Source organism: Lethenteron reissneri, chromosome 52 (assembly GCF_015708825.2).
Source record: "Lethenteron reissneri isolate LAM-NWPU_2019-01 chromosome 52, ASM1570882v1, whole genome shotgun sequence".
Lineage (NCBI taxonomy): Eukaryota > Metazoa > Chordata > Hyperoartia > Petromyzontiformes > Petromyzontidae > Lethenteron > Lethenteron reissneri.
In genome coordinates this window covers 8,080,380-8,106,263 of record NC_083830.1, presented here as the reverse complement: position 1 = coordinate 8,106,263, position 25,884 = coordinate 8,080,380, and the positions used below count along the sequence as shown (strand labels likewise).

The following is a 25,884-nucleotide window of genomic DNA, read 5'->3' as shown; positions in this document are numbered from 1 at the left end:
ATGGCTTAACTCTCATCCGGTGTCACCTGCGGAATCGCAGACTCTGAGCGAGGCTGCACGACGGCGCCGGAGCCCGTCCAGACCCTCGGCGATCGTCTCAGCGGCGACGCTGGCTCCGGCGGCAGCTCCCAGCAGCGGGCGCCGTGCGGCGGCGAGAGGCACGGCCCCTCCCCGTCTCCATCTCCTTCCCCGCCGGCACCGCCGGAGCTCGGCGACCTCGGCGGCGGCGGCGGCGTCGGCATCGTCTTCGGCGGCGGCGCCGTCGACAAACGCGACAAGATCCTGTGCACGTTGTGCGCGCAGGGCACCTTTCGCACGTTCGCTTCGCTGCGCTCGCACCTGCAGGCGTGCCACCCGGAGGTGTACCGGCAGGCGCAGGCGAGCGACGCGGGGCTGCCGTGCCGCGTGGTGCGCGCCGGCAGCGCCGGCGCCGCGGGCGCCGCCGAGAACGGCGTGGAGCGGCGGCGCAGCCCCGGGGAGGTGCACAAGAGCTCGCAGGTGCTGCTCATGAAGTTCCTGGACCCGGCGCGGCCGTACAAGTGCAACGTGTGCGTCGAGTCGTTCACGCAGCAGAGCATCCTCGACTGCCACCTCAACTCGGTGTCGCACCTCCACAAGGTGAAGAAGGCGGCGGCCGAGTCGGCCGGCGACGGCGCGCAAGGCGACGCGGCGGCGCTGGCGGCAGCACCACCGCCGCCGGCACCCCTAGCCGCCGTCGTGAAGCAGGAGGGGCGGCACTCGGCCAGGGAGGGCGGCGGCCGCTTGCCGGGGTACGGCGACGATCAGGACGTCGTTGAGGTGATGGACCTTTCGCTCAAGTCGAGGAAGCCTCGCGAGTCGGACGCCAAGAGGAAAACGGAGCGCGTGAGTCAGCAGCTTCAGTACCACCACTACCAACAGCAGCTGCAGCAGCAGCAACAACAGCAGCAGCAGCAACAACAGCAGCAGCAACAACAGCAACAGCAGCAACAGCAGCAGCAACAACAACAACAACAACAGCAGCAGCAGCAACAACAGCAGCAGCAACAACAGCAGCAGCAACAGCAGCACCAGTCGACGTCGCAGGAATTCTCGCAGGGCCGCTCGTCGAAGTCGTCGCGTGGGGGCGGCGACCCGCACGCCCGCCAGGACGCGTGGCCCGAGCCGTCGAGCTCGCGGCTCAAAGCCGAGGCCGAGGCTCACGCCCAGGCCGAGGCGGAGGCCCAGGCTCAGGCCTGGCTGCAGGCCCAGGTGCAGACGCAGCAGGAGCTGCAGCAGGCGGCCATGCTGCAGCAGCAGCTGCTGCAGCAGGCATACTTCTCGCACCTGCTGCTGTCGCCCGAGGCGCTCGTGCAGTACCAGCAGCAGCAGCAGCTCTTGCTGCAGTACTACTACCCGGGGCTCGAGTTCCAGTTCAGCCCGACGATGGCGAGCGGAAGCGGCGGTGGCGGTGGCGGCGGCGGTGGCGGTGGCGGCGCGGCGCAGGCGTCCGCGCTGTCCCCGTCGACCGGCCGTGCGGAGGCTCCGTCGCAAAAGCAGCCGTCGGTCGGGCAAGCGGCCGAACACAGCCACAAGGCGGTAGTTGCAGCGGCGGCGGCAACAGAAAAATACAAGCTGGTGCCGGATACGACGAGCGACCCCGGCACGGACGAGGCGTCGAGGAGGACCGGCGCCGCCCCCACCGCCTCCGGCGTGGTGCCCGAACCCACGGACGCGGGCAAAGCATCAAACGAGGCTGGCGCCACGTGGAAGAGCGGCGCCGGCGGAGAGGACGGCCTGCTGCCGGCACGCGTCCCCTTCGGCTACACGGGCAACGCGTCGAAGGCGCTGCTCGCGAATGTCGGCTTCGAGCTGGTGGTGCAGTTCATCGAGGGGCGCAAGCGGCCGCCTCGGCACGGCGACACCCGGGAGCGCAGCATCGGCGACAAGCTGGAGTGCGGCGCGTGCCGGCGCCTCTTCTCCAACGCGCTCATCCTGAAGTGCCACCAGGAGCACGCGCACAAGCAGATCCTGCCCTTCGACGAGCTCGCCAAGTACGCCAAGCGCTACCGCGAGGTCTACGACCGCATCTACCCGCTCGAGGAGGTGCCGGTGAGCGCCGTTGAGCAGCGAGCGCCCGAGCCGCCGCCGCAGCCGCCGCCGGCGACGACGCCAGCCGCGGTGTCGTCGTCGTCGCAGGCGGTGCCGGCGAGCGGCGGGCAGCAGGGCGAGGCCAAGCAGGGCCGCACGGCCGAGTCCGCCGCTGGGAACGCTGCAGTTCCGGTGACGGCGCCGTCTTCCACGATGGTGTCGTCGACTACCATGGTTATGCAACAGCAGCAGCATCATCATCATCAGCAGCAGCAGCAACAGGCAGCGCAACAGGCAGCTCAACAGGCAGCGCAGCAGGCAGCGCAGCAGGCAGCGCAGCAGCAGCAGCACGAGTCTGTGGCGGGCATGGACATGGCGGCGTTCGCTCACCTGATGCTGCAGGTGCCGTTCGCAACACTTCCCCAGCAGCTTTTGCAGCAGTTTTCGCTCGCTCCAGAACCGCTCGCACCACTCGATCTCACGAAGCTCCAAAAGCAACAGCAGCAGCAGCAACAGCAGCAGCAACAGCAACAACATCACCAGCACCACCAACACCACCACCAGCACCAGCAGCAGCAGCATCGTCACGCCGATCCCAATGGGCCGGCGCGTTTGGAGGGAAAGCGTTCTGGGAGCTCCGCTCAAGAAACCAGGACGAAGGCGAGGTCGGGCGACAGGGACGCGGCGGCGGACTCGCCGCACGCGCGAGAGGTGAAGAAACTCGAACACTCGAACAGAAGCGAGCATCTGTCAAAATCCACACCACATCACCATCAGCACCAGCAGCAGCAGCAGCAACAGCACCAACAGCACCAACAGCAGCACCAGCAGCAACAGCAGCAGCTACAGCAGCAACAGCAGCAACAGCAGCAGCAGCCAGCGACAGAGAGGCGAAGTCAGAAGGCGGATAAGACAGGCGGCACACCGCGGGCGGAGAGTGGCGGCGGGGGGGGCGGCACCAACTCGAGGGGCCGGGAGACGCCCCGGGCCGAGCCGCCGGGCGTCGCGGTGTGCAAGAGCGAGGCCCTTCTCGACGACAGCGCCCTCGAATCGTCGGGCTCCTCCAAGTCGGAGGAGCCGGCGCCGTACAAGCGCTCGAAGCGCACCACGTTCAAGGACTACCAGGTGCGCGCCATGCGCGAGTCTTTTCAGCTCAACGCCTACCCGAAGGAGGACGAGATCAAGCGGCTGTCCGGCCTGCTGGGCCTCCCGGCGTGCACCATCGTGCTGTGGTTCCAGAACGCGCGGCAGCGCTACCGCAAGCAGCGTGAGCTCGGCAAGGACTCGGACTGGCGCGACTCGGGCTCGGGCGACCGCGGCTGGGCCCGGCTCGACTCGGTGAAAGCCGAGTCGCCCGCGGCGTCGGCGTCGTCGTCGTCGACCGCGACGACGGTGTCGTCGGCGGCGGCGCTGGCGGCGGTGGCGGCCGTGGACATCTCGGCGGCCGCGGCCGCCGCCGCCGCCGCGGTCGCCGCCGCGGAGTCGGAGCACCTGGCGTCGGCCGAGGCGCTGGACCAGAAGTCGAAGCAGCTGAACCGGACGCGCTTTTCGGACGAGCAGCTGCGCGTGCTCATGCACTGCTTCAACGCCAACCCCTACCCCAAGGACAAGGAACTACAGCAGCTGTCGACGTACCTCAACCACCCGCGCGTCGCCCTCAAGTACTGGTTCCAGCACATGCGGCAGAAGGCGCGGCGCCACTCGGACGGGCAGCCCGGAAGCGCCGGCCAGGGTTCGCCGCCGCCACCAGGGCTGCAGCCGCCGCCGCCGCCTCCTCCGCCGCTTTCCGCCGTCGTCGTTGTCGCAGACGGCGGGAGCCACGCAGAGGCACGGCTCGGGCGGCGACGCGGCCAAGGACAAGGGCGGCGAGCAGGCGGCGGCGGCGGCGACGCACAGGAAGGGCTCCCTGAAGTGCGAGGAGAGGGCGGATGTTGCCGGCGAGCGGCTGATGCAGATCCTGAGCGCGCAGAACGCATCGGCGCTCGGGCCCATGCTGCTGCCGTCCATCCAGGCGCCGGCGGCCGCGGCGGTGGGGACGGCCGCGGCGGGGATGGGGGCGGCGTGCGTGCCGTCGTCGAAGAGAGACGGTGCCAAGGAGGTGGTGATCAAGACCAAGATCAAGACGGAGCGCGTGGAGGAGGCGGCCACGGCGGCGGCGGCGGCCGAGGGCGGCGATCGCAGGCCCGAGCCGAGGACCGACAAGAGGCCCAAGTCAGAGGCCCCCGGGGCGGCGTCCGCGGCGGCGCTCGCGGCGGCCACCGCCGGCGCTTACCAGTGCGACTCGTGCAAGCTGAGCTTCGTCAACTTCGAGCGCTGGCAGGAGCACCAGCGTTGCCACCTGCTCAAGCTGCAGAGCCTGGCGTCGGAGGGAAAGCAGCTGGCGTCGGAGGGAAAGCAGCTGGCGCGGAGCGACAAGCACCCGGTGAGGGCAGCGACGCAGCCGGTGGCGGTGGCGGCGGCGGCCGCGCAAGCCCCGCTCGACGGCGTGGACCTGACGGCGAAGGCTGCCGGCTCGGACGAGCTGGAGCGGGTGAAGTTCCCCAACACGTCGCTGTCGCTGGAGGAACTCAAGACGCTGTACCAGAAGTACTCCCTGGACGCCGTGCAGCCGGGTCAGGCGTCGGAGGACGAGTCGGCCAAGAGGCACGCGCTCCTGCAGGCCTGGTTCCAGAGCGTGCGCGGCGAGCCCAAGGCGGCGGCGCCGCTGCCGCAGCCCTCCACCGCCGCCCACGCCCAGCCGTCGGCGCCTCACGGACAGTGGCGGCCCCTCCTTAAGCGCCGTTGCCCCTTCTGCCACATCCTGTTCAAGGACCAGGCCCTGCTGGACGATCACGTGCAGACGCAGCACGGCGCCGAGTCGACGGCGGCGGCGGCGGCGCCACCGGCACCCGACAACGGCAGCCTGGCCTCGCCGCCCGACGAGACGGCTGCCGCAGCCGCGGCGACAGGCGACGGCGACGGCGGTCGCGGCGTCGAAGGCGCCGTCGGGCCACCGCGGCACCTACTCCCCGCCGCCGCAGCTCAGCCCGTCCATGCTGAAGGTGGAGGGCATCATCGCCGACATCGAGAACCCGGCCGTCCCGGCCGCCGCGTCGGCCACCGGCGCGGAGAGGCGGCCGCCCGCCTCGCCTCCCGCCGCTCCCCCTCCTCGCGCCACGGCAGGCGGAGGCGGCCGCCGCGGCCGCAGGCGGCGGCGGCGGCGGCGCTGGCGGCCCTCCCGTCGGCGTCGGAAGCGAAGCACGGCGGCGTGTCGCGCGTCGAGGAGTCGTCGGAGGGCGCGTCGGAGGACCCCTGCTCGCTGAGCCCCGTGTCGGGCGGCGGCGGCGACTGGGGCTCGGGCGACCACCCCAGCGGGCGGCGGCGGCGCACGCACATCAGCAGCATGCAGCTGGCGGTGATGCGCGCCTGCTACGGCGAGTGGCGCACGCCCTCGGTGCACGAGTGCAGCTCGCTGGGCAAGGAGATCGGCCTGGAGAAGCGCGTCGTGCAGATCTGGTTCCAGAATGCGCGCGCCAAGGAGAAGAAGGCCCAGCGCAACGTGCCGGATTCCGCCTCGCCGGCTGCCGGCGGCGGCGGCGGCGGCTCCGGCGGCCCAACCACGCCGACCGGCGCCACCTCGCCCGTCGTGGGCTCGCCCGGGTCGGACAGCGGGCCCAAGACGGCGTGCGGCCTGTGCTGCGTGCGCTACAGCGCCAAGCTGTCGGTGCAGGAGCACGTGTTCTCGCTGCAGCACATCGCACGCCTACGCGAGGGCTTCCGCCAGCAGATGGAGGCGGAGAAGGAGACGCGCGAGAAGGCCAAGAGGCTGTGCCTGCCGACCGCCGGCCCGCACCTGCCCGAGATCCGGCCCAAGCAGGCGCCGGCCGATGGCGGCGGCGGGGAGACAGAGGTGGCGGTGAATGCCGGCGTGCTCCCCTTTGCCGTGAGCGGGCAGGAGATGGCAGCGTCCGGTAGGTTTGCGTTATTTGGCGACGACGTCTTTTGGTAATTTCTGCCGGAGTCGTCTGCGCGTAGCGCTGCCTGGGCACATCCTGGGTACGTCAGTCAGCCGCTGCTCGGTTTTTGCGTAGTGCACTACGCATCAATTTGCGGGCGTCCCACGACGCTTTACCGGTGAAATCAAATTAAGACTAATGTCCAACTTTTGGAACGTGTGGGGGAGTGGTTGTTGTGCGGCGTTTTCTATTTCTCGTTTTGGTTACCCAGGTTACTCAGTCTTGCAAATGAGACTGGTCTCTAGGGTTCCCACCTGGCTGAGCAAAGATTAACTTGAAATGGAGCATATAAAACACGTACTCTTAGTTTAACACGTAGGCTTTCGCGAGCAACATCATCCATAATACAGGTTTTTTGGGTTAGATCGCGTAAATATATATGTCATTAAACCCGCCACCACACGATACAGCCAATTAGTAAGGGTTGTCACGTAAACAGAACGTGCCAATTCATCACTAGTACAGCAATTCGTTACAGCATCACCGGTGTGTTGGAGAGCCAAGCCACAACATTTACAATCTGAGTACGACGTTTCGCCGGTAATTATAACCAGCTTCATCAGACCGACGGTCAGACTTGTGGAGAAGTCCTCCAGTTTCGTTCAAGAAATCGAGGCATAGATGTGACGACAACCCCTTGTGCGCTCTTCTTGCGAGGAGTGGAGTGATTAATGAATGCATATAAATGACTATGGGTATCCATTGCCCTTTGGGTTATTTATACAAATGCTTACTTTGAATAACAAATCAACGTGTACCGTTGACCCGTCTGCGCTACGTTACGGGCGCACCGTGAAGGGGTGAGTTTGCGCGCGATGGCAGGCGAGAGGCGACGACGCGTACGGACACCTGCGAAAAAGAGCTTCGTAGCTCATCGGATTCCTCCAGTCCGATTCTAATTGAGGTGCCGCCCTCCCGCCGGCAGTCGCTCCTCCCCCTGGCCCCTCCTCCTGGCCCCTCGCCGTGGTCGGCTACCCCGCACATACCAGCAGCGGAGAGAGGCTCGCTTGAAGGAGGGGTCTAGGCGGGGGAGGGAGCTCTCTGCGGATTTTTCGGCGGCGGGCTGTTCTCCCGTCGGCCCAAGGGTCGTCGTCATCGTCGTCACACGCTGCTCTCGTGACTTCGCGACGCTGGTCGCGCGACCGGCGTAACAAAAATCGTGGGGGGTGGTGGTGGTGGTGGGGGAGTTACAAAATCGTGGCGGTCAAACGGCTGACATGTGCCAAAGGGCCTTGCGCCCCGTCGCGTTATCAGCAAAGGTTTCTTTGGTTGGATCACGGCAACTGACACGTTTGTATTTACGCGAGGCTGGTTGTTGTAATTACCGGCGTAACGTCGAACTAGAATTGTAAATGTTGTGGGTTTACTCTCCAACACACCGGTGTTGCTGAACCAGCAACTAATTGGCACGTTTTGTTTACGTGACAAACCTTACAATTGGCCGTGGCGGGTTTAGCGACGCATTCATATTTACGCGATCTAATCCAAAAAAAACTTTAATTATGGATAATATTGGTCGCAAGAGCCTACTACTACTACTATCTGTTAAACCCACGTCACGTTGCCTCCCGGTGGACCATTCCTGGCACGAACACATGATACACTCGGGCAATTTTGAGGCAATAGTTGCAGTTGCTCTTATTGCTTCTGCTGCCGCTGCTGTTGTTGTTGTTGCTGCAGTTGCTGCTGCTGTTATTGTTGCTGCTGTTGCTGCTGCTGTTGTTGTTGTTGCTGCTGTTGCTGCTGCTGCTGTTGTTGTTGCTGCTGCCGCTGCTGTTGTTGTTATTGCTGCAATTTGCTGCTGCTGTTGTTGTTGCTGCTGCCGCTGCTGTTGTTGTTGCTGCTGTTGCTGCTGCTGTTATTGTTGTTGCTGTTGTTGCTGCTGTTGTTGTTGCTGCTGTTGCTGCTGCTGCTGTTGTTGTTGCTGCTGCCGCTGCTGTTGTTGTTGTTGCTGCAATTTGCTGCTGCTGTTGTTGTTGCTGCTGCCGCTGCTGTTGTTGTTGCTGCTATTGCTGCTGCTGTTGCTGCTGCTGCCGCTGCTGTTGTTGTTGTTGCTGCTGTTGCTGCTGCTGTTGTTGTTGCTGCTGCTGTTGTTGTTGCTGCTGTTGCCGCTGCTGTTGTTGTTGCTGCTGCTGTTATGACTCATGCCGCTGCTGCCGCGGTCACCCGTGCCCTCGCCGCTCCTCTCACTTGTCTCCGTCTTCTCCCTTCGCCCCTTGCCGCAGCCGTCCCGGCAAAGTCATCGCCGGCGTCCGAGTCGGCGCCCAAGACCGCGAGCCTCCCCAAGCTCGTCCGCTCGGCCACCACCTCTCCCAAGGCGCCGGCGCCCGGCGGCACCGCCGCCGCCACCGCCGTCACCTCGGCGTCCACGTCCTCGTCCTCCTCGCCGTGGCTCCGGGTCGGCGCCGCCCCGGGTCCCCCGGCCATCGCTCCGGTCCCCGTGCGCCTCGTCACGCCGGCTCCCCGACGCCGCTGCGCCGCCACCCAAGCTCGTGACGCCGACCTCCTCTTCTTCCTCGCCGGCGACGTTGCCGCGGCCAAAGCACGGTCCGTCGTCGTCTTCGCTGACGTCGCCGACGGGCGGCGGCAGCTCGGCGAAGAACGCCGCCGCCGCGTCCCCCTCCCCTTCCTCGTCCAAGTCGACCGCCCTCAACGCTTTCCCGCTGTCGGCGAAGATGGCGTCGGCGTCGCTGTCGGAGCTGTCTCCCACGTCGTCGTCGTCGCTGCTGCTTCAACAGCAGCAGCTGCAGCAGCAGCACCACCATCACCAGCAGCAGCAGCAGCACCAGCCCCGAGACCGCAAGGAGAGGTCGGAGAGGAGCTCTGAATCCAGCAAAAAGGAAAAGGCGGCAGAGAGGGCGGCGGCCGCGGCGGCGGCGGCCGCGGCGGCGCTGGGCTCGTCGCTCGGCGAGGCCGCGGCCGGCGGTAGCAGCGGCGCCGGCCCCGAACCGGCGGACGCCAATGCGGCGGCGACGGCGGCCGCCCTCCTCGCTGGGCAGTACCTGCCCTACCTGATGCCGGGCTACGGCGCGTACTACACGTCGCAGCTGCCGCTGGCGTACTTCGGAGGAGGCGGCGGCGGCGGCGGCGGCGGCAACGCGGACGCTCTGCGCTACGGTGCCAACACGAGCGCCGCCCTCATGCAGTGGCAGCGCCAGTACCAGCAGGCGCTGCAGGAGGTCCTAGGCGGGCAGCAGCTTCAGCAGCAGCAGGAGCAGCAGCAGCTCCAGCTCCAGCAGCAGCAGCAACAGCAGCAGCAGCAGCCAAGTCCGTCGGAGGGCGGCCGGGAGGGCGGGCGGAGGCAGCGCAACCATCACGCGCGGCGTGGGGACGAGCGGATGGAGGTGGAGGGGGAGGCCTCGCGGCCCAGCAAGGTGGCCAAGACGACTGAGAGCAAGACGTCGGACGCTTAGGCGCAACAATGCGACCCCTCGTCTGCCCCGCCGAAGAGCGTCTGACCCGGTGACCCGGTGACCGCATTTCGTCTCGGCCGCCGAGTTGCTTTGCTCTTCACTCTCCTGTTTTTGTTGTTGTTGGCGCAAGGAACGTCTGCGTTCTCCTTGAGAGAAGCGAGCGCCGAATGTAGTCACACTTTTTTTTCTTGCCAATGAAGGAAGAGGAGGGTGGGCGGGGGGCGGTCAGTCGATTGTTCGATCTTCCTTGGGCCCTGAACTACTGGGGCGCGTTGGCGATGGAGATGAAACGATTCCCGTCGTTGATCTTCGTCCGTGTCCCCCTCCCGCCTTTCGCGAGTCGGATGTTTGGTCGTGGGCGAGGAGGGATGGCGGCGGGGTGGGGGGGGCGGCGCGTCGGGCGTGTGAACGCGCGACGGGGAGGGAGTGAAGGAGACGCTGCTCGCAGGGGCATTAATACCCTCGCCGGGACGAACCACGGCCCGCGACGGCAAACCTCGACGTGGACGAGCGGACTTGTGAACGACGCGAAATCTACGGGAGGGGAGAAACACAAGTGATCGAACGACGTCGGGGGCACGACGTCAAAAACGGAACCGCCGACCCGTTTAGAACGTACAGCTAAAAACACTCGGCGCAAAGAGCAAACGACGAATCGATACTAATAACGGCAAACGATAGCGTTGGAGAGCACGTCACGAAACTTAGACGCCCCTACGGATACTGACGACTCACTCGGCAGTTGGTGAAGGTTCCTGCTCGTCGGCGAGGATTTCCACGCCAATGGGTTCGTCGGAGCGGAATGCCAAAGAGCTTCCTTTCTTTGACAGTCGGGCTATGCCACTTACCTCGGACACGCTTTGCTTGGTCTGCTACCTCACCTTCTTTCCCCTTGGCGTGAGACACAAAACAAAAAAACACTTCTCGTGTCCTCCCTACTCTTCTCCCCCTCCCGTCTCTCTCTCTCTCTTTCTCTCTCTGTCCGTCTCTTCGTCTTTCTCCCCCTCTCTGCGTTCCTCACCTGCTACCAAAAAAATGAAACGACAAAAAAAAACCGAGAGAGAGAAATGACTTTGACGATAAAACAAAAAAAATGACTTTATTATGAATCACGTTTTACGTATAACTGCCCAACTTTTGCTTTGTATGTATTTGAATGACGCCGCACTGCGGCATGTGCAGTTGTGTACATTATATATATTTTGTGCAGGCTGTGGCTGTCGCGTGGCTTTATTGAAGCACAGGGCATGGCGGCACTAAACTAAGAAAAAAAGGGTGCGAGAAATCGTTTCTTTAATTTTCTCTTCCCTTGCGTTTGACTCGCCGTTCGTCTCCGCCGTCGTTGTTTGAACTCGGTTTAAAAACCACAAAGCAATGACTCTTCTCACTATCTCCACGTGTTCAGCGCTTTCTGCCAAAGATCCGTGGTTTGTTTAATAAAATGAAAAGGAGGGGGAGAGACCTATGTAATGTAGGAAGTCGATAAAAAATAAAAAAAATAATCATGAAATGAAGGATCAGTATTGCTGTGCCGAGAGGTGACCGTTGATGATGTTTAAGCCGTCTCTATGAGGGTCGCTAACAAAACAAATCTGAACCAAATATGAAATGAGGTCGGTGCCAGTCGCGAACGTCTCGTTATGTATGTATGTTACACGCGTGTGCGCGCGCGCGCGTTGCCGTCGTAGCGCTAAGCGCTCCTCGGGCTCCGGTGCGAGGAGGGAAACTGGGTGTGTGTGTGTGGTGAGGGGGGGATCGGGCTTTCAAAGCCGCTGTTTTAAGATCGTGAAGGGCGATGCGCAGATATGGACGCTTTGTTTTTCTCTTTTTACGGCTCGTCAATTGCTTTAACATCGGGGTTTTAAAAAATAAGAAAGAAACCCGCCTCCCCTTTTATCGCGTTAAGCCGGTGGTGGGGGGGTGGTGGTGGGGGGGGGTGGTGGTGGGGGGGGGGGGTGGTGGTTGTGGGGGGGTGGTGGTGGTGGTGGGGGTCCACTTTGATGGCTCCCCCCCCCCCCCCCCCTCAAAACATTTGTCATGGTGCCATTTATATAACCGTCGTCGTCGTTATCATCATCGTCTTCTTTTACTTATTCTTTATTCTTATATTATCATCATTATCGGTATTAGTTTCGTTATGAATTGTGTGAGGCTGCGCGCACCATAGAGCCACTTCGCTTACCGATTGACGCTAAATGAAGTTCTTTTTTTACCCCCCCGTGCAAGGGGTGGGGGTGATGGTGGTGGGAGAGGAGGAGGAGTGCTGTTGAGGGGGGCAGCAGCAGAAGCCTGATTACAATATTATTCTTTTTTTTACGGAGCCGGGAAATCGCCGTTGGCCAAGTGCATTCGCCGAAAATGCCGGGGGAGTTGGGGAAGACGTTTCGTTTGGTTTCTCACGGCCGGGAGACAGGAGAGAGATGGGAGGGAGATGAATCCGGCTGCGTATTTTTTCTTTTTTCCCTAGATGCGTACTTCGAGCAGCACATAGCTTTTTGTTGTTGTTGCAAACTGTGGCGCCAAATAATAAATAAATAAAACGAACACTTGCGGGGTGAAAACTAAAATAATAATAGACAATATGAATTATTATTGTTAGAAAAAAATATAAAATGACGAAAAAAAAAGCAAATTTGGGGGGAGAATAATGAATTGTGGGGGGGGGGGGGGGGGGTGGGGAAGGGGTGGGAGGATGTTGGAAAGAGGAATACGATGATGACAAAAATACAACGCAATTGCAAATCACTCGCTCTGAAACCAAAGAAGATGACAAACGTGAAAGACAAAAGAAAACTCGGTGGGAAGGACTATTCGATGGAGAGAAAGAGAGAGAGAGAAAAAAAGCCAAGAACAACTTCCGACGGATTTTTGTTTGAACACAGTCACAGGAAGAAGGTTACTGGGGCGGCTCCGACTGGCCCACAAGAGTATCAGCTTTTAAAATACAAAAACAATGAGCGCCCGCCCGCCCGTTTGCAGTATTTTATCGATGTTCGTTCACGCCGTCGCGTGACCCCCGCCCGGTGCACGCCATCGCAGACCTGTGTCACGTTCATCGCCGCGCCGGCGTCTTCGTTTTTGTCATTTTTTTTTTATTTCGTATGAAGTGCAGATGCCACACGTACACTTTGAAACTTTGTTACGCCACTCACGTGTAAAAGAGGAACCCGATTAACATTGAGACAAAAATATATATCTTTTTATTCTCTCTCCCCCGTTCTTTTATCACTGCAGCAATACAATTAAGATAGCCACAGCATGAGTAATTGCTTGTATAAGTTGCGATATACCACGTTGTTTAAATGCAGGCGCTGTACGCATATTTTTAGCGTTTTTTTTTGTTGTAAAATAAAACAGTCGTTACCATTTATAATAGACGATCCATCGCCGCCGAAATTCCGTGGCGCACGAAACATTAAAATGTGTTCTCATTTAATCGCATTTTTATAACTATTAACCGTTATTTAATTTCACATCGTTTCTTTTATCTCTTCAATGCCATGAAGCGCGGCAGGCTGTGTCGCGACGAGTTGCCAGGATTTTGCGCATCGGCTAAGCCCTCCCCGCTGTCTTTGGCACCGCTCCCGCGACTGCTTCGGAGCGCGCGGCCGCTACCAGCGTCGCCACCGTCGCCCCTCGATCAACGTGACCCCTGCCACCATAACCGCTACCACCGTCGCCCCGATCAACGTCACCGCTACCGCAGTCACCCCGATTAACGTCACCCCTATCAACGTCACCGCTACCACCGTCACCCCTATCAACGTCACCCCTACCACCGTCGCCCCTATCAACGTCACCGCTACCGCCGTCACCCCTATCAACGTCACCCCTACCACCGTCGCCCCTATCAACGTCACCGCTACCGCCGTCGCACCTATCAACGTCACCGCTACCGCCGTCGCCCCTATCAACGTCACCGCTACCACCGTCGCCCCTATCAACGTCACCGCTACCACCGTCGCCCCTATCAACGTCACCACTATCAACGTCACCCCTATCAACGTCACCGCTACCACCGTTGCCCCTATCAACGTCACCACTATCAACGTCACCCCTATCAACGTCACCGCCACCACCGTCGCCCCTATCAACGTCACCACTATCAACGTCACCCCTATCAACGTCACCGCCACCACCGTCGCCCCTATCAACGTCACCACTATCAACGTCACCCCTATCAACGTCACCGCTACCACCGTTGCCCCTATCAACGTCACCACTATCAACGTCACCCCTATCAACGTCACCGCCACCACCGTCACCCCCATCAACGTCGCCGCCTACTACCGCCGTCGCCGTCACAACCATCTTTTGCCGTTGTCACCACCAGCACAATCTGCCACCACACCCATCACGACTATGATCGCCACCAGATCGTGCACTCCGCAGTAGCACTGTCATGCGGCAAAGATGTCAAAGGCTTGCACCACCAATCACCCCGCCCTCATCGCAGGTGCATCGCACGTTCAATAAAAGCCCACCACTTGCTATTCACAAGCGTGTGCCGAAACAAACAAAAAATCGCCCGCGCGAACCGGTGCTTTAATTGACCAATTAAGCCAAGTCAAGACGTGGAATCGCAGAACAAACGTTTGCAGAAGTTGGGGGAAATTTGATGGGGGGGGGGGGTGGGATGGGGTAGAGTTGGGGGGGGGGGGAGATGCAATTGGGACAAGGTCGGAAAAGCTTCGTTGTGACGCCGCCGTTGTGACTCGTGTGCCCGCCTTGCACCGGCACCGTGGCCGCACAGCTCCCTCTGTGCCTCCTCCTTGCTTCGTCGAGTCCTCGTGTCACCGACTTGCCCTCGTTCTTTTGTACAAATATAGCCGAGTGCTACGAGGCAGTAATCAACCAAAGCTGAACGTTTTAGGCGCTCGCCCTCTCCGGACGACAAGTTTCTAGGGTTGAATGTTGCCCGTTATGGCGCCCCCACAACCCCCCCCTCCTCCTCCCTTGCCCCGTCACTTTGTTCCTCCGGCATCATTGTACCACGTCGCTCAAGCGGGTTTACTGCTCCGCGCATCGATTACCTCCAACCTCCACCCGTCGTCATCGTCCCATCGCCATGTGGCTACGCAGAGGCGGCCGCAGCTTGTCACACCACTACCACCACGACACTGCTGGCTACCATCTCACCACTCCACCTGCCCACTGCCAACGTCTGGGCGTTTGCGAAGAAGAGCTTCGTGGTTACCAACTTGCCCTCGTTTTAAGTCAAGATTTAGAGCTTCATAGCTCATCGGATTTATGCAGGATAAATACAGATTTCGATTTCTCATCTCCAACCCCAACACAACACTTGTCCATCTCGCCACCTATCAACTCACCAGCCAGCCCTTGCACCACACCCGCTGCTCAGCACATCACCCCCACTCTTGCACTCCTCACCCATCACACCACATCACACCACATCACACCATCACCCTACAACCGCAACCCTTCCATCTACCACCTCGCCAGACCCCCCCCCCCCTCCACCACACCCACCGCTCACCACATCACCTCCACGCCCCACCACACACCGCTGCCTACAACCCTTCCATCTATCATTTACCACCTACCAAATCACCTGCCCCCCCCACCACCCTCCTTGCAGCACACTCCATCCACCACGTCGCCACCCCCATAAGCGCCACCCCTTCAATCTCATCATCTCGCCACCGAGGGCCCCACTGATCGCCATTCTTGCCGATGGTGGAGGGGGGGGGTGTTGCACGGAATTATGAACTTGTTTTATTGTTGTTGTCGTCGCTGCTGCTGCTGTTGTTGCTTTTCAATCGCGGCAGCCACCAAGCGCCACAACCGCACAACTTTGGATGTCGCCACCACCAGCTTCCCCCTTTGGAAAAAAAAAATCCGAAAACCTTGCAAGCGGTGACCTCCGTTCCTGCATAACACACACACTTACCTTTGTGTCACATGGTTTGTTTAGTTTGTATACGTATTATTAACATCTTACTGTATCTCCGTTCATTATTATTATATTATTATATATAATTCGTTAGGAATTATTTGAACGAATTCCACTGGAAGTTATGTTATTATAAATACTGTCTTGCTTCACAGTTTTTGTACATGTTACAAAAGTGAATACATTTGTCATTGTAAAATCTTGCACGTCTTAGGCTGTTGTCTGCCCGGTGCTTGGTGTTGGTGGATCTGGTGGTCGTGATAACTGGCGGTGGTGATGAGGTTTTTGATGATAGTGGTGGAGGTTTGCCGGGTGAATGTTGGCGATGATGGATGTAGTGGTAATAATTACGGTGAGGTTTTTGATGATGATGATGATGGAGGTAGTGATGATATTAGTGGCTGGTTATGATGGTGAGATGGTGGTGTGGTGGTTTCGATAGAGGTGACGTGGTGGTGGTGATGGTAATGAAGGTGGTGGTGGATGATGGTGACGATAAAGGTGTCGGTTGCAGTAATTGTGGTGGTGGAGGTACTCATCGTGATGGTGATAATTGTGGTGTGTGTTGTGCGGGTGGTAATGATGATGGTGGTGTAATGGTGATGTCGGTGCAGACGGCGGGGTTGCCTTTGAAGGTGTTGGCGATGGTGACCGTGATGGCGGTGGATGCGACGGTGAAAGAGGTGGCGATGTCGATGGCGGTGGTTGGTGATGATCGTGATGGCGGTGTGTGAAAGCCTGTGCATGCTTACGAGTGAAACGCGTGAATGAGTCGAGCAGTGCAAACACACGCGCCGGCCTTGGACGTGACGAAGAGCTCCAAGCACGCGTGGAACTCGCTCCTGGCAAGCGATGGATCAGTCTGACCGTCCAGACTTGCGTGACGCCACCAATTAACGTACAGGGCCACCAAACAGCAGCAAAATCACAGATCACATTGCGCTGGGCATGCCGCTGCGGGTGGCATGGTCACATGACCGGACTGCAGAGGTCGCCGGTTCGACTCAATTTTTTGGTGCGTTAGCCGCAACAATTGGCAACTTTATTCAATCCCCGCCGTCTGTCCGCTCGGCAGTGTCAGCATTATAAATGGGTTTCGTCGACAGTTTATGATTGACGGTGGGTCGCGTGTGCTTGGGTAAAGTGTGGCAGATGTAGGCTAGGCTCGAGTTTAGTTGAGGCCCTCTACAGAGAAACCCATCTACAGAGGGACTCCCACAGAGGTAGGCTAGGGTAGAGTTTAGTTGGGGCCCTCTAGAGAGAAACCCATCTACAGAGGGGCTCCCACAGAGGTAGGCTAGGGTAGAGTTTAGTTGGGGCCCTCTAGAGAGAAACCCATCTACAGAGGGGGCTCCCACAGAGGTAGGCTCGGGTAGAGTTTAGTTGGGGCCCTCTAGAGAGAAACCCATCTGCAGAGGGACTCCCACAGAGGTAGGCTAGGGTAGAGTTTAGTTGGGGCCCTCTAGAGAGAAACCCATCTACAGAGGGGCTCCCACAGAGGTAGGCTAGGGTAGAGTTGAGTTGGGGCCCTCTAGAGAGAAACCCATCTACAGAGGGGCTCCCACAGAGGTAGGCTAGGGTAGAGTTTAGTTGGGGCCCTCTGGAGAGAAACCCATCTACAGAGGGGCTCCCACAGAGGTAGGCTAGGGTAGAGTTTAGTTGGGGCCCTCTAGAGAGAAACCCAACTACAGAGGGGCTCCCACAGAGGTAGGCTCGGGTAGAGTTTAGTTGGGGCCCTCTAGAGAGAAACCCATCTACAGAGGGACTCCCACAGATGTAGGCTGTCTCAGCGGTGGGGTGAGCCGGCAATTCAAAATCAGAATATTGACTTACACTGGAGGAATCCGATGAGCTATGAAGCTTTTTTCACACATATCCAGTATCTCACAGATGTCCGCTAAATTGCAGAGGGCTGCCCCCTTTACCCACCTCTAACACAACAGTGCGGGCATGGAGGAGAACGCACGCGATTAAAAATACAAAAACTTGTAGACAAACCCCGTCAACACTGTGGCCTTGAAAGAAAACAAACTATATCGGCGACGTTTCGGGTCATGGCCCTTCATCATTGCACGTACGCTACGAAGAAGAGCCATTACCCAAAACGTCGCCGATTTATGTATCGATATGCTTTTAAGGCAACAATATTGAGTTGTTTTGTTGTTGATTGTGCACCACTGCCAACGCAAAATCAGCCGCAGTAGCACCAAATAATTTGTTTAAAAATAAACCAGACTGCTTAAGACAGACTCCGCACAATGGGGGGGGGGGGGGGGCTCGTTAGAGAAACTTGTCACGACACGATGTCATGTGTCAACAGTGCCGGATTAAGCTCGTGCGGGGGCTTGTAGCATATGTTATAAAAACACATTAATACACAACTCTTTTACTTGCATAGTAAAGTAATTGTATTTTTTCATTCGCTATAAAGCCAGATAATGACAAATCGCTAACCTTGAACACCCAGTCGTTCGTAAAAGATGAAGGCGGTATAGTACTATAGTAATAGAGCAAGTGCAGAATCACTCAACCGGATTTGAGAGCTTGAAAGAGTTTAGCGCGGGGCCCTTGAAAGTGCGGTGCCCGTAACTGTGTAATGGGTTCCGGAGACACTTGTAGATGTAACTTCTTTATTACAATACAACACTCCAACAGTCCTGATACTCTGTTACAGCCTAGGTACACAGCCTAGCTACACAGCCTAGATACTCTAGATACTCTACTCTGGCTACGCTCGCCCTCACAAGGTCGTAGAGTCGGGAGTTCCAGAGTCCCAGCGCTGGCTCTCACAGCATCCCAGGGTCTTCAGATGGCTGGTCGTGGGTCTTGAGTTACAACTGGGCCCCGATCGTCCAGGGAGCTCTCCTTTTATGCCTGGTCCAACGAGGGGTGGGGCCGTGTGCGCCACCAGACATCCCACAGAGCACACACAGCCCCCCCCCCCCCCCCCCGTTGGCGGCGCCCAGGGGATTAAGCGCCTGGGAACTCAACGCCTGGCGCCCAGAGGCTTAAGCGTCTGGACCCCCTGGTAACCCAGCGCCTGGCGCCCAGAGGCTTAAGTGTCTGGACTCGCCTGGGATCCCAGAGCCCCCAGCAGCCCCTCCCTTCTTATGTCACTACAACTGCAACACGTAGTAGCTACTACACGTGTACACCAGCCCACAGGGGATTATTGTGTCCGTATTGTGTCAGTCGTGCAGGGAGGGGCTGGGTGGGGAGGGTGGGGCTGGGTGGGGGGTGGGGCTGGGTGGGGAGGGGAGGGGCTGGTCACCCCGTGGTGCCCTTTTAAAACTCAACGTTTCACCTACTCACGCCGGCTTGTGCCCTCCCTCACAGTCGGCCATATTTGCGGAATACACCACGCCGCCGTTGACCCTGCAGGCCATTGACCGAGCAACCCAACGTTCCTACCAGCTCCCTCCGCGGGAATGTGTTTATTGTGGGTTCGATCGCGTAAATATATAAATGTGTCGTTCAACCCGCTACACAGCCGATCAGTAAGGTTTGTCACGTTAGCAAAACGTGCCAAACTCGTTGGTTCTTTCGGTAAAGTCACGTGGGTAGAAAAATAACAGATCACGACGTTTCGATCGCAACGCAAGCACTCTTCATCAGGTGGGACAGCCACAGCAAGAAAGAAACCCGATGACGGTTGCTTGTGTTGCGATCGAAACGTCGTGATCTATGATTCTTCTACCTACGTGACTTTACCGAAAGAACCAAAGAGTTTGGCACGTTTTGCTAACGTGACAAACCTTACTGATCGGCTGTGTGGCGGGTTGAACGACACATTTATATATTTCCTCCAATTAGTTACTAGGGGCCGTCATAAATGACGTCACGCACCTAGGGGGGGGGGGGGTCAGACATTTGTGACGATGTGTGACGAGGGGGGGGGGGGGTGAGGAATTTGACGTCACATCAAAATGCGCAACTTTAAATAAATAGACGACACGTTCTACTTAATAAAATAGACTTTTTTAATAAATGTTTTCTCCTACAACATCAGAGTGCAGCGCCACATTAAAAACGCACTCCAATGACAATAGTTTAAACTTTAAAGCGATTTGAAGCATGTTATATATATATGTGTTTGGGGGGGGGGGGCAGAGCTTCGTGACGTCATATTTTAGGGGGGGTCTGACTTTTTGTGACGCCGTGTGACGATGGGGGGGGGGGGGGTCAAAAAACGTCCAAAATCGCGTGACGTCATTTATGGACGGCCCCCCTCGTTCAGCACACACACACACGGGTTGTGTGATAGAGACTAAACCCACCACAACATTTACAACTCGAGTACCGGTGACGTTTCGCCAGTGATTACAACAACAACAACCGGGCAGGCATCACGAGGTGACAGCCACAGAGTCGTGGAGAGATTCTTCTCCTGTGTCGGTCTTAAATCACAGTTCCGCTCACAATGACGGCCCTATAAATACAGCCGTAGCCGCCGTGACCACTCATTACCGACTGTTATTATTATTGGGATTGATAGCACGCGCATAAAATAACGGATGGCGGTGTGAGTTATCATCATAATATGGTGATCTAACCCCCAAAAACCCGCTATTATGTTCTTAGGTTTTTTTCGGTAAAGTCACGTAGGTAAAACATCAAAATTAATAAAAAGAAAATAAAGTATTATTAATTTTGATGTTTTACCTACGTGACTTTACCGAAAAAACCTAAGAATATGAATCCTTGCAGTCACGAAAGCTTCAAATCTAGAATTAAAACCCGCTATTATGGGCAATATTTGTCGCGAAAGCTGAAGTGTTAGACCAGCGATACAGAACTCTACGAAGAGCTCAAGGCGCAGCTCTGCAATTGCTCGCTCACGCCACTGCTGTCGGAAGAGAGCCCACGACGGATGGAGCTTGAGGAAGAACTTGGAGAGGGTATCTTAGACGACTCTGCCACGCGTGCCGGGGAGACGTCTTGGCAGATGGGGCCGTCCATAAATGACGTCACGCGATTTTGGACGATTTTTGACCTCCCCCCACCCCCCCTTCGTCACACGGCGTCACAGAAAGTCAGACCCCCCCCCCCCTGAAATATGACGTCACAAAGCTCTGCCCCCCCAAAATGAAACATGCTTCAAATCGCTTTAAACTATTGTCATTGTAGTGCGTATTTAATGTGGCGCTGCACTCTGATGTTGTAGGAGAAAACAGTTATTAAAACGTCTATTTAATTAAGTAGAACGTGTTGTCTATATTTATTTAAAGTTGCGCATTTTGATGTGACGTCACATTTCTCCTACAACATCAGAGTGCAGCGCCACATTAAATACGCACTACAATGACAATAGTTTAAAGCGATTTGAAGCATTTTTATTTTGGGGGGGGGGGGGGGGCAGAGCTTTGTGACGTCATATTTGAGGGGGGGGGTCTGACTTTTTGTGACTACGTGTGACAATGGGGGGGGGGGGGGGTCAAAAATCGTCCAAAATCGTCCAAAATCGCGTGACGTCATTTATGGACAGCCCCATAGGCGCACGATTTAAGATGTTTAAGAAGGTAAAAAAACCCGCTGAGTTTAATCAATGGGGGGGGGCTTAAGCGATGTTAATGGGGGGTAGGGGGGTGGAGGTGGCTCGTAACGCATACGGGGACCCCTTAAACGCGACGGGCTAATTAATGTGGGGGGCTAATGAGGCGCGCGAATGGGTCGCGTGCGTGAGCTGCTTAATTAAGCAGGAGTGGGGCCGGGTTAGCCGTGTCTCTGCCGCTTAATTGGTTTTGACTCTTAAGATGTAAATTGCCGAGAGCAGGTGACCGGGTTTCCGCATTCATAATGTTATTGCGACCACCATGCATGGCTTGTTACCGCATGAACTATTGACATCTCTATCAACATCATCACCACCACCATCGACATCGTCATCGTCATAATTCAATAACATCGTGCGGTCACGTGACATGTCACTTTACGCATCACCATCACGACCGTCTCGAACATCTTCTCGAGAACTTATCACCAAAGACAAAGGTTCCCCCCCCCCACCCCATATAGCCTCAACAGACTGTTGGAACAAGTGCTGTCAGCGGGGTTGGGTGGACAGCAACCGCGCGTGGTCAACCTTGATGCTGACACACCGCGCCAGGTACTCATTTGAGGCCGAGTCGACCTAGAGGAGGCCCAGGACCGGCTCAGAGATAATCGTCGTTGATGTTGGTGGCCGCGGAGCGAGGAATCGAACTGGAGTTTGCGAGTTTGCGGATTCGCCGCGCGCTAACCACTAGCGCCACCGCTCCCCACATACCACCACCACCACCACTCCCTATGAGCAATCACAACCACGGCTGCCCTCCCCCACCACTCATCCACCCACCACGCGTTCTGCCACCCCCCCCCAACTCATCTTTTGCTTTCCTGGCGAGGTTGGTGGTGGGTGGGGGGGGTGACAGATGGACGTGGGGGGAAGAGGGAGCTGCCATCACGGGGGATCGAGGCGCAGCTGCTGCTGCTGCTGAATCACAGCCGATGCCCCCCCCTCCCACCACTCACGGAACGCGCTTCGGTTTAAAAAAAAATCAAATCGTTTGGTGATGAGATTCGCCCACGTCTCTTTTTCGTCGTAGGCTCCTGGCGCTGCGTTCTCCGGCCACGGAGGGGCGCTACCCCCCCCCCAAAAAAAACACACATCAGAGGTCGCAACCGGGTACCCGATACCCGTACCCTGCCCGATACGCGGCTAGCCGTACCCGGTCGGGTACGGGGATACGGGTAGGCCGTGAGTCACTGGTGAGTCACCGTTTGTCACTCATTTCGGGTAGGGTACGGGTAGGGAACGGGTACCCGTACCCCATTTGCGACCCTGGTGCGGCCGGGTACGGGTACGGGTAAGGAATCAAAACCCGTTTGCGACCTCTGCCACACATGGCCTGGAAACTGACGATGCTCTTTGGTTCTTTCGGTAAAGTCACGTAGGTATAAAATCAAATGAATTAAATCACGACGTTTCGGGCGCAACACAAGCGTCCGTCATCAGGTGGGACAACCACAGCAAGAAACAATCGCTGAACTTCAAATCGAGATGGAAACTGACTGTTGGGGGGACAAGTGCTGTTAGCGAGCACCTGTTAAGGCCGGCACGGCAACACGAGGGGGTGGGAGGCCAGCACCACGCCCGACCGCCTTTGTCTCCCCAAGTGAATAATTTTTACACACCGCACCAGGTCCTCATTTGAGGCTGAATCGACCTAGCGGAGGCCCAGTAACGGTTCAGATAATCGTCACCGGTGTTGGCCGTGAGCGGAAATCGAAGTCGGGTCGCCGGGTTCGTAGCGCGGTGCGCTCACTGCTACACCACCGCTCCCCACCACCACTCCAGTACCACCACCCCTACCACCACCGCTCCCCACCACCACCCCTACCACCACCGCTCCCCACCACCACTCCCCACCACCGCTACCACCACCGCTACCACCACCGCTCCCCACCACCATTACCACCACCGCTCACCACCACCACTACCACCACCGCTCCCCACCACCACTCCCCACCACCACTACCACCACCGCTACCACCACCACTCCAGCACCACCGCTACCACCACCGCTCCCCACCACCACTCCAGTACCACCACCACTACCACCACCGCTCCCCACCACCACTACCCACCACCGCTACCACCACCGCTCCCCACCACCACTACCCACCACCACTACCACCACCGCTCCCCACCACCACTCCAGTACCACCACCACTACCACCACCGCTCCCCACCACCGCTCCCCACCACCACTCCCCACCACCGCTACCACCACCGCTCACCACCACCACTACCACCACCGCTCCCCTCCACCACTACCACCACCGCTCCCCACCACCGCTACCACCACCGCTTCCCACCACCGCTACCACCACCGCTACCACCACCACTACCACCACCGCTCCTGACCACCGCTACCACCACCGCTTCCCACCACCACTACCACCACCGCTACCACCACCACTACCACCACCGCTCCCCACCACCACTACCAACACCGCTATCACCACCGCTCCCCACCACCACTCCCCACCACCGCTACCACCACCGCTCCCCACCACCACTACCCACCACCACTACCACCACCACTACCACCACCGCTCCCCACCACCGCTACCACCACCGCAACCACCACCGCAACCACCACCGCTACCACCACCGCTCCCCACCACCACTACCACCACCGCTACCACCACCGCTCATCACCACCACTACCCACCACCACTCACCACTACCACCACCACCGCTCCAGCAGCACCTCCACTGTGGTCACTCAAAGCCCCCTTTGTGGTCACGCACGACCTTTTGGACCCGTGCGCTTAACTTTAAACAATGCGAATTGAACCCCGGTGAAGCTTGGGAGGGCTGAACGCGAGTTCAAAGGAACTCCCAAACACTTTGCCGTGAAAGACGCAACGCAGCAGATCCATGGGGTTTGATCTTCCACGGAGCTCACAGTCCACTCGAAACCACATCCCCTGCACAAACCATGGCAGATGCGGTTGACCTGATGCACAAATGGAAATTCTAGATTTGAAGGTTTCGTGACTGCAAGGATTCATACGCTTAGGTTTTTTCGGTAAAGTCACGTAGGTAAAAAATAAAATTAAAAGTTATTAATGGAAATAAAATAATAAATCACGACGTTTCGGAGTAATTTTAGCTGTGACGGTCCCACCTGATGACGGAGACTTGTGTTGCCTCCGAAACTTCGTGATTTATTATTTTATTTTATTTCCATTATTGACTTTTAATTTTATTTTTTACCTACGTGACTTTACCGAAAAAACCTAAGAGTACAAATGGAAAATCTAAAACTCTCCAGGAGCGTGCGACCTTTGACATCCAGAACGGACCGATCAACGTACAACGATCCGATAGCCGACCCACAAATGACACCGCGGCTTGTCTGGCCTGATCCACCTGGATCTGAAAGTGTCGTTGACGCTCTGCGTCTACATCAGCCGAGCGACACAAGAAGACTCAGAACACACCGCTGGACGCACAGCGAACGACTCAATGCCCCCCCTCCTCCACCCCCATTGACAAATATGGAGGAGGCACGATCCTGGCGATTCACCGCTCCACTTCTCCGGGACGCAATCAGCTCGCTACCTCCATGTAGTATTACAGTTGTTACTTCCAACAACGTCTGCCATACGAAGAGAGATATCTGTAGCTTCACACTGAGACCGACTGAGACCCACAGACTCACACGGAGATCTACATGGAGGAGACATCACAACAGTGAATCACCACTCCACTTATTAAAAAAAAATCACCACCAATGCCACCACTATCATCACCACCAACACTATCATCACCACCGACACTACAACCACCATCAGTATACTGTTACTACCGCCACTATCATCACTTCCACCTCGCCACTAAACGACTAAACTGCTATATTCTTGGTTCTTTCGGTAAAGTCACGTAGAAAGGAAAGTAATAAAATAATACCGATATAAAACAATAAAAAATTCTCACGACGTTTCGACTGCAACACAAGCAATCATCATCAGGTGTGTAAGTCCTATTTTTATTATTTTATTTTATTATTTCCCTTCTACGTGACTTTACCGAAAGAACCAAGAATATGAATCCCTGCAGCTTTAAATCTAAGTTTAACTAAACTGCTACTACAGCGGCCGGGTGACCTCAGGAAGAAGAGGTCCTGGGTTAGATTCCCAACTCGGGCACCTTTCTGTAAATATTCTCCCCCTGTTCTGCACGAGTTTCACACACGCCTACAATGTCATCGGTGCTAGCCAAACATCCCAATGTAGCAAGACCCTCCTGAAAATCAGTCCGCAGACTCAGTGTGGCCTTATAATTCTCTAGCACCACAACCATTAACACACCACCACAAACACCACCACCAAGTTATACACAACGACCACGGTATAACCATCACCACTACCAATACGTAACACACCATATACCATTACGAATACCATCACTATCAATACACCATATGCCATCACTGCTACTACCAATACCAGAGTGTACACCACCACTATCAATACCACACTATTATGCCACCACTACCATTATCACAGCGTATACCATCACCACCACTGTCAATACAGCATCCTATACCATCACTACTACTACCAATAACCACACATCATCACTCATGCTATCACAACCAATACCAAACCATTATGCCACCACTACCAATATCACAGCGTATACCATCACCACCACTGCCAATACAGCATCATATACCATCACTGCTACTACCAATAACCACACATCATCTTCTTCTTGGTTCTTTCGGTAAAGTCACGTAGAATGGAAATAATAAAATAATAAAAATAAAACATAATAAAATCATTCTCACGACGTTTCGGCCACAACGCAAGCAGCCGTCCTCAGGTGGAGAACAGGTTTGTCGAGAAGACAGAGACTCTGTCTTCTCGACAAACCTGTTCTCCACCTGAGGACGGCTGCAAGCGTTGTGGCCGAAACGTCGTGAGAATTATTTAATTATGTTTTATTACTTTATTATTT

General features: G+C 57.1%; 1 protein-coding gene across 1 annotated transcript in view; it reads left to right on the top strand.

Moving 5' to 3' along the window:
- LOC133355881 (zinc finger homeobox protein 3-like) overlaps positions 1 to 10,959 on the top strand; it is a 90,618-nt gene extending 79,659 nt beyond the window's left edge. The window contains 6 exon segments of the mRNA XM_061573295.1: positions 41 to 4,401; positions 4,403 to 5,025; positions 5,027 to 5,277; positions 5,280 to 5,999; positions 8,270 to 8,852; positions 8,854 to 10,959. Coding sequence (XP_061429279.1) covers positions 41 to 4,401; positions 4,403 to 5,025; positions 5,027 to 5,277; positions 5,280 to 5,999; positions 8,270 to 8,852; positions 8,854 to 9,457 — 7,142 coding nt within the window. The 3' untranslated portion in view covers positions 9,458 to 10,959.
- Positions 10,960 to 25,884: the final 14,925 nt, after the last annotated feature.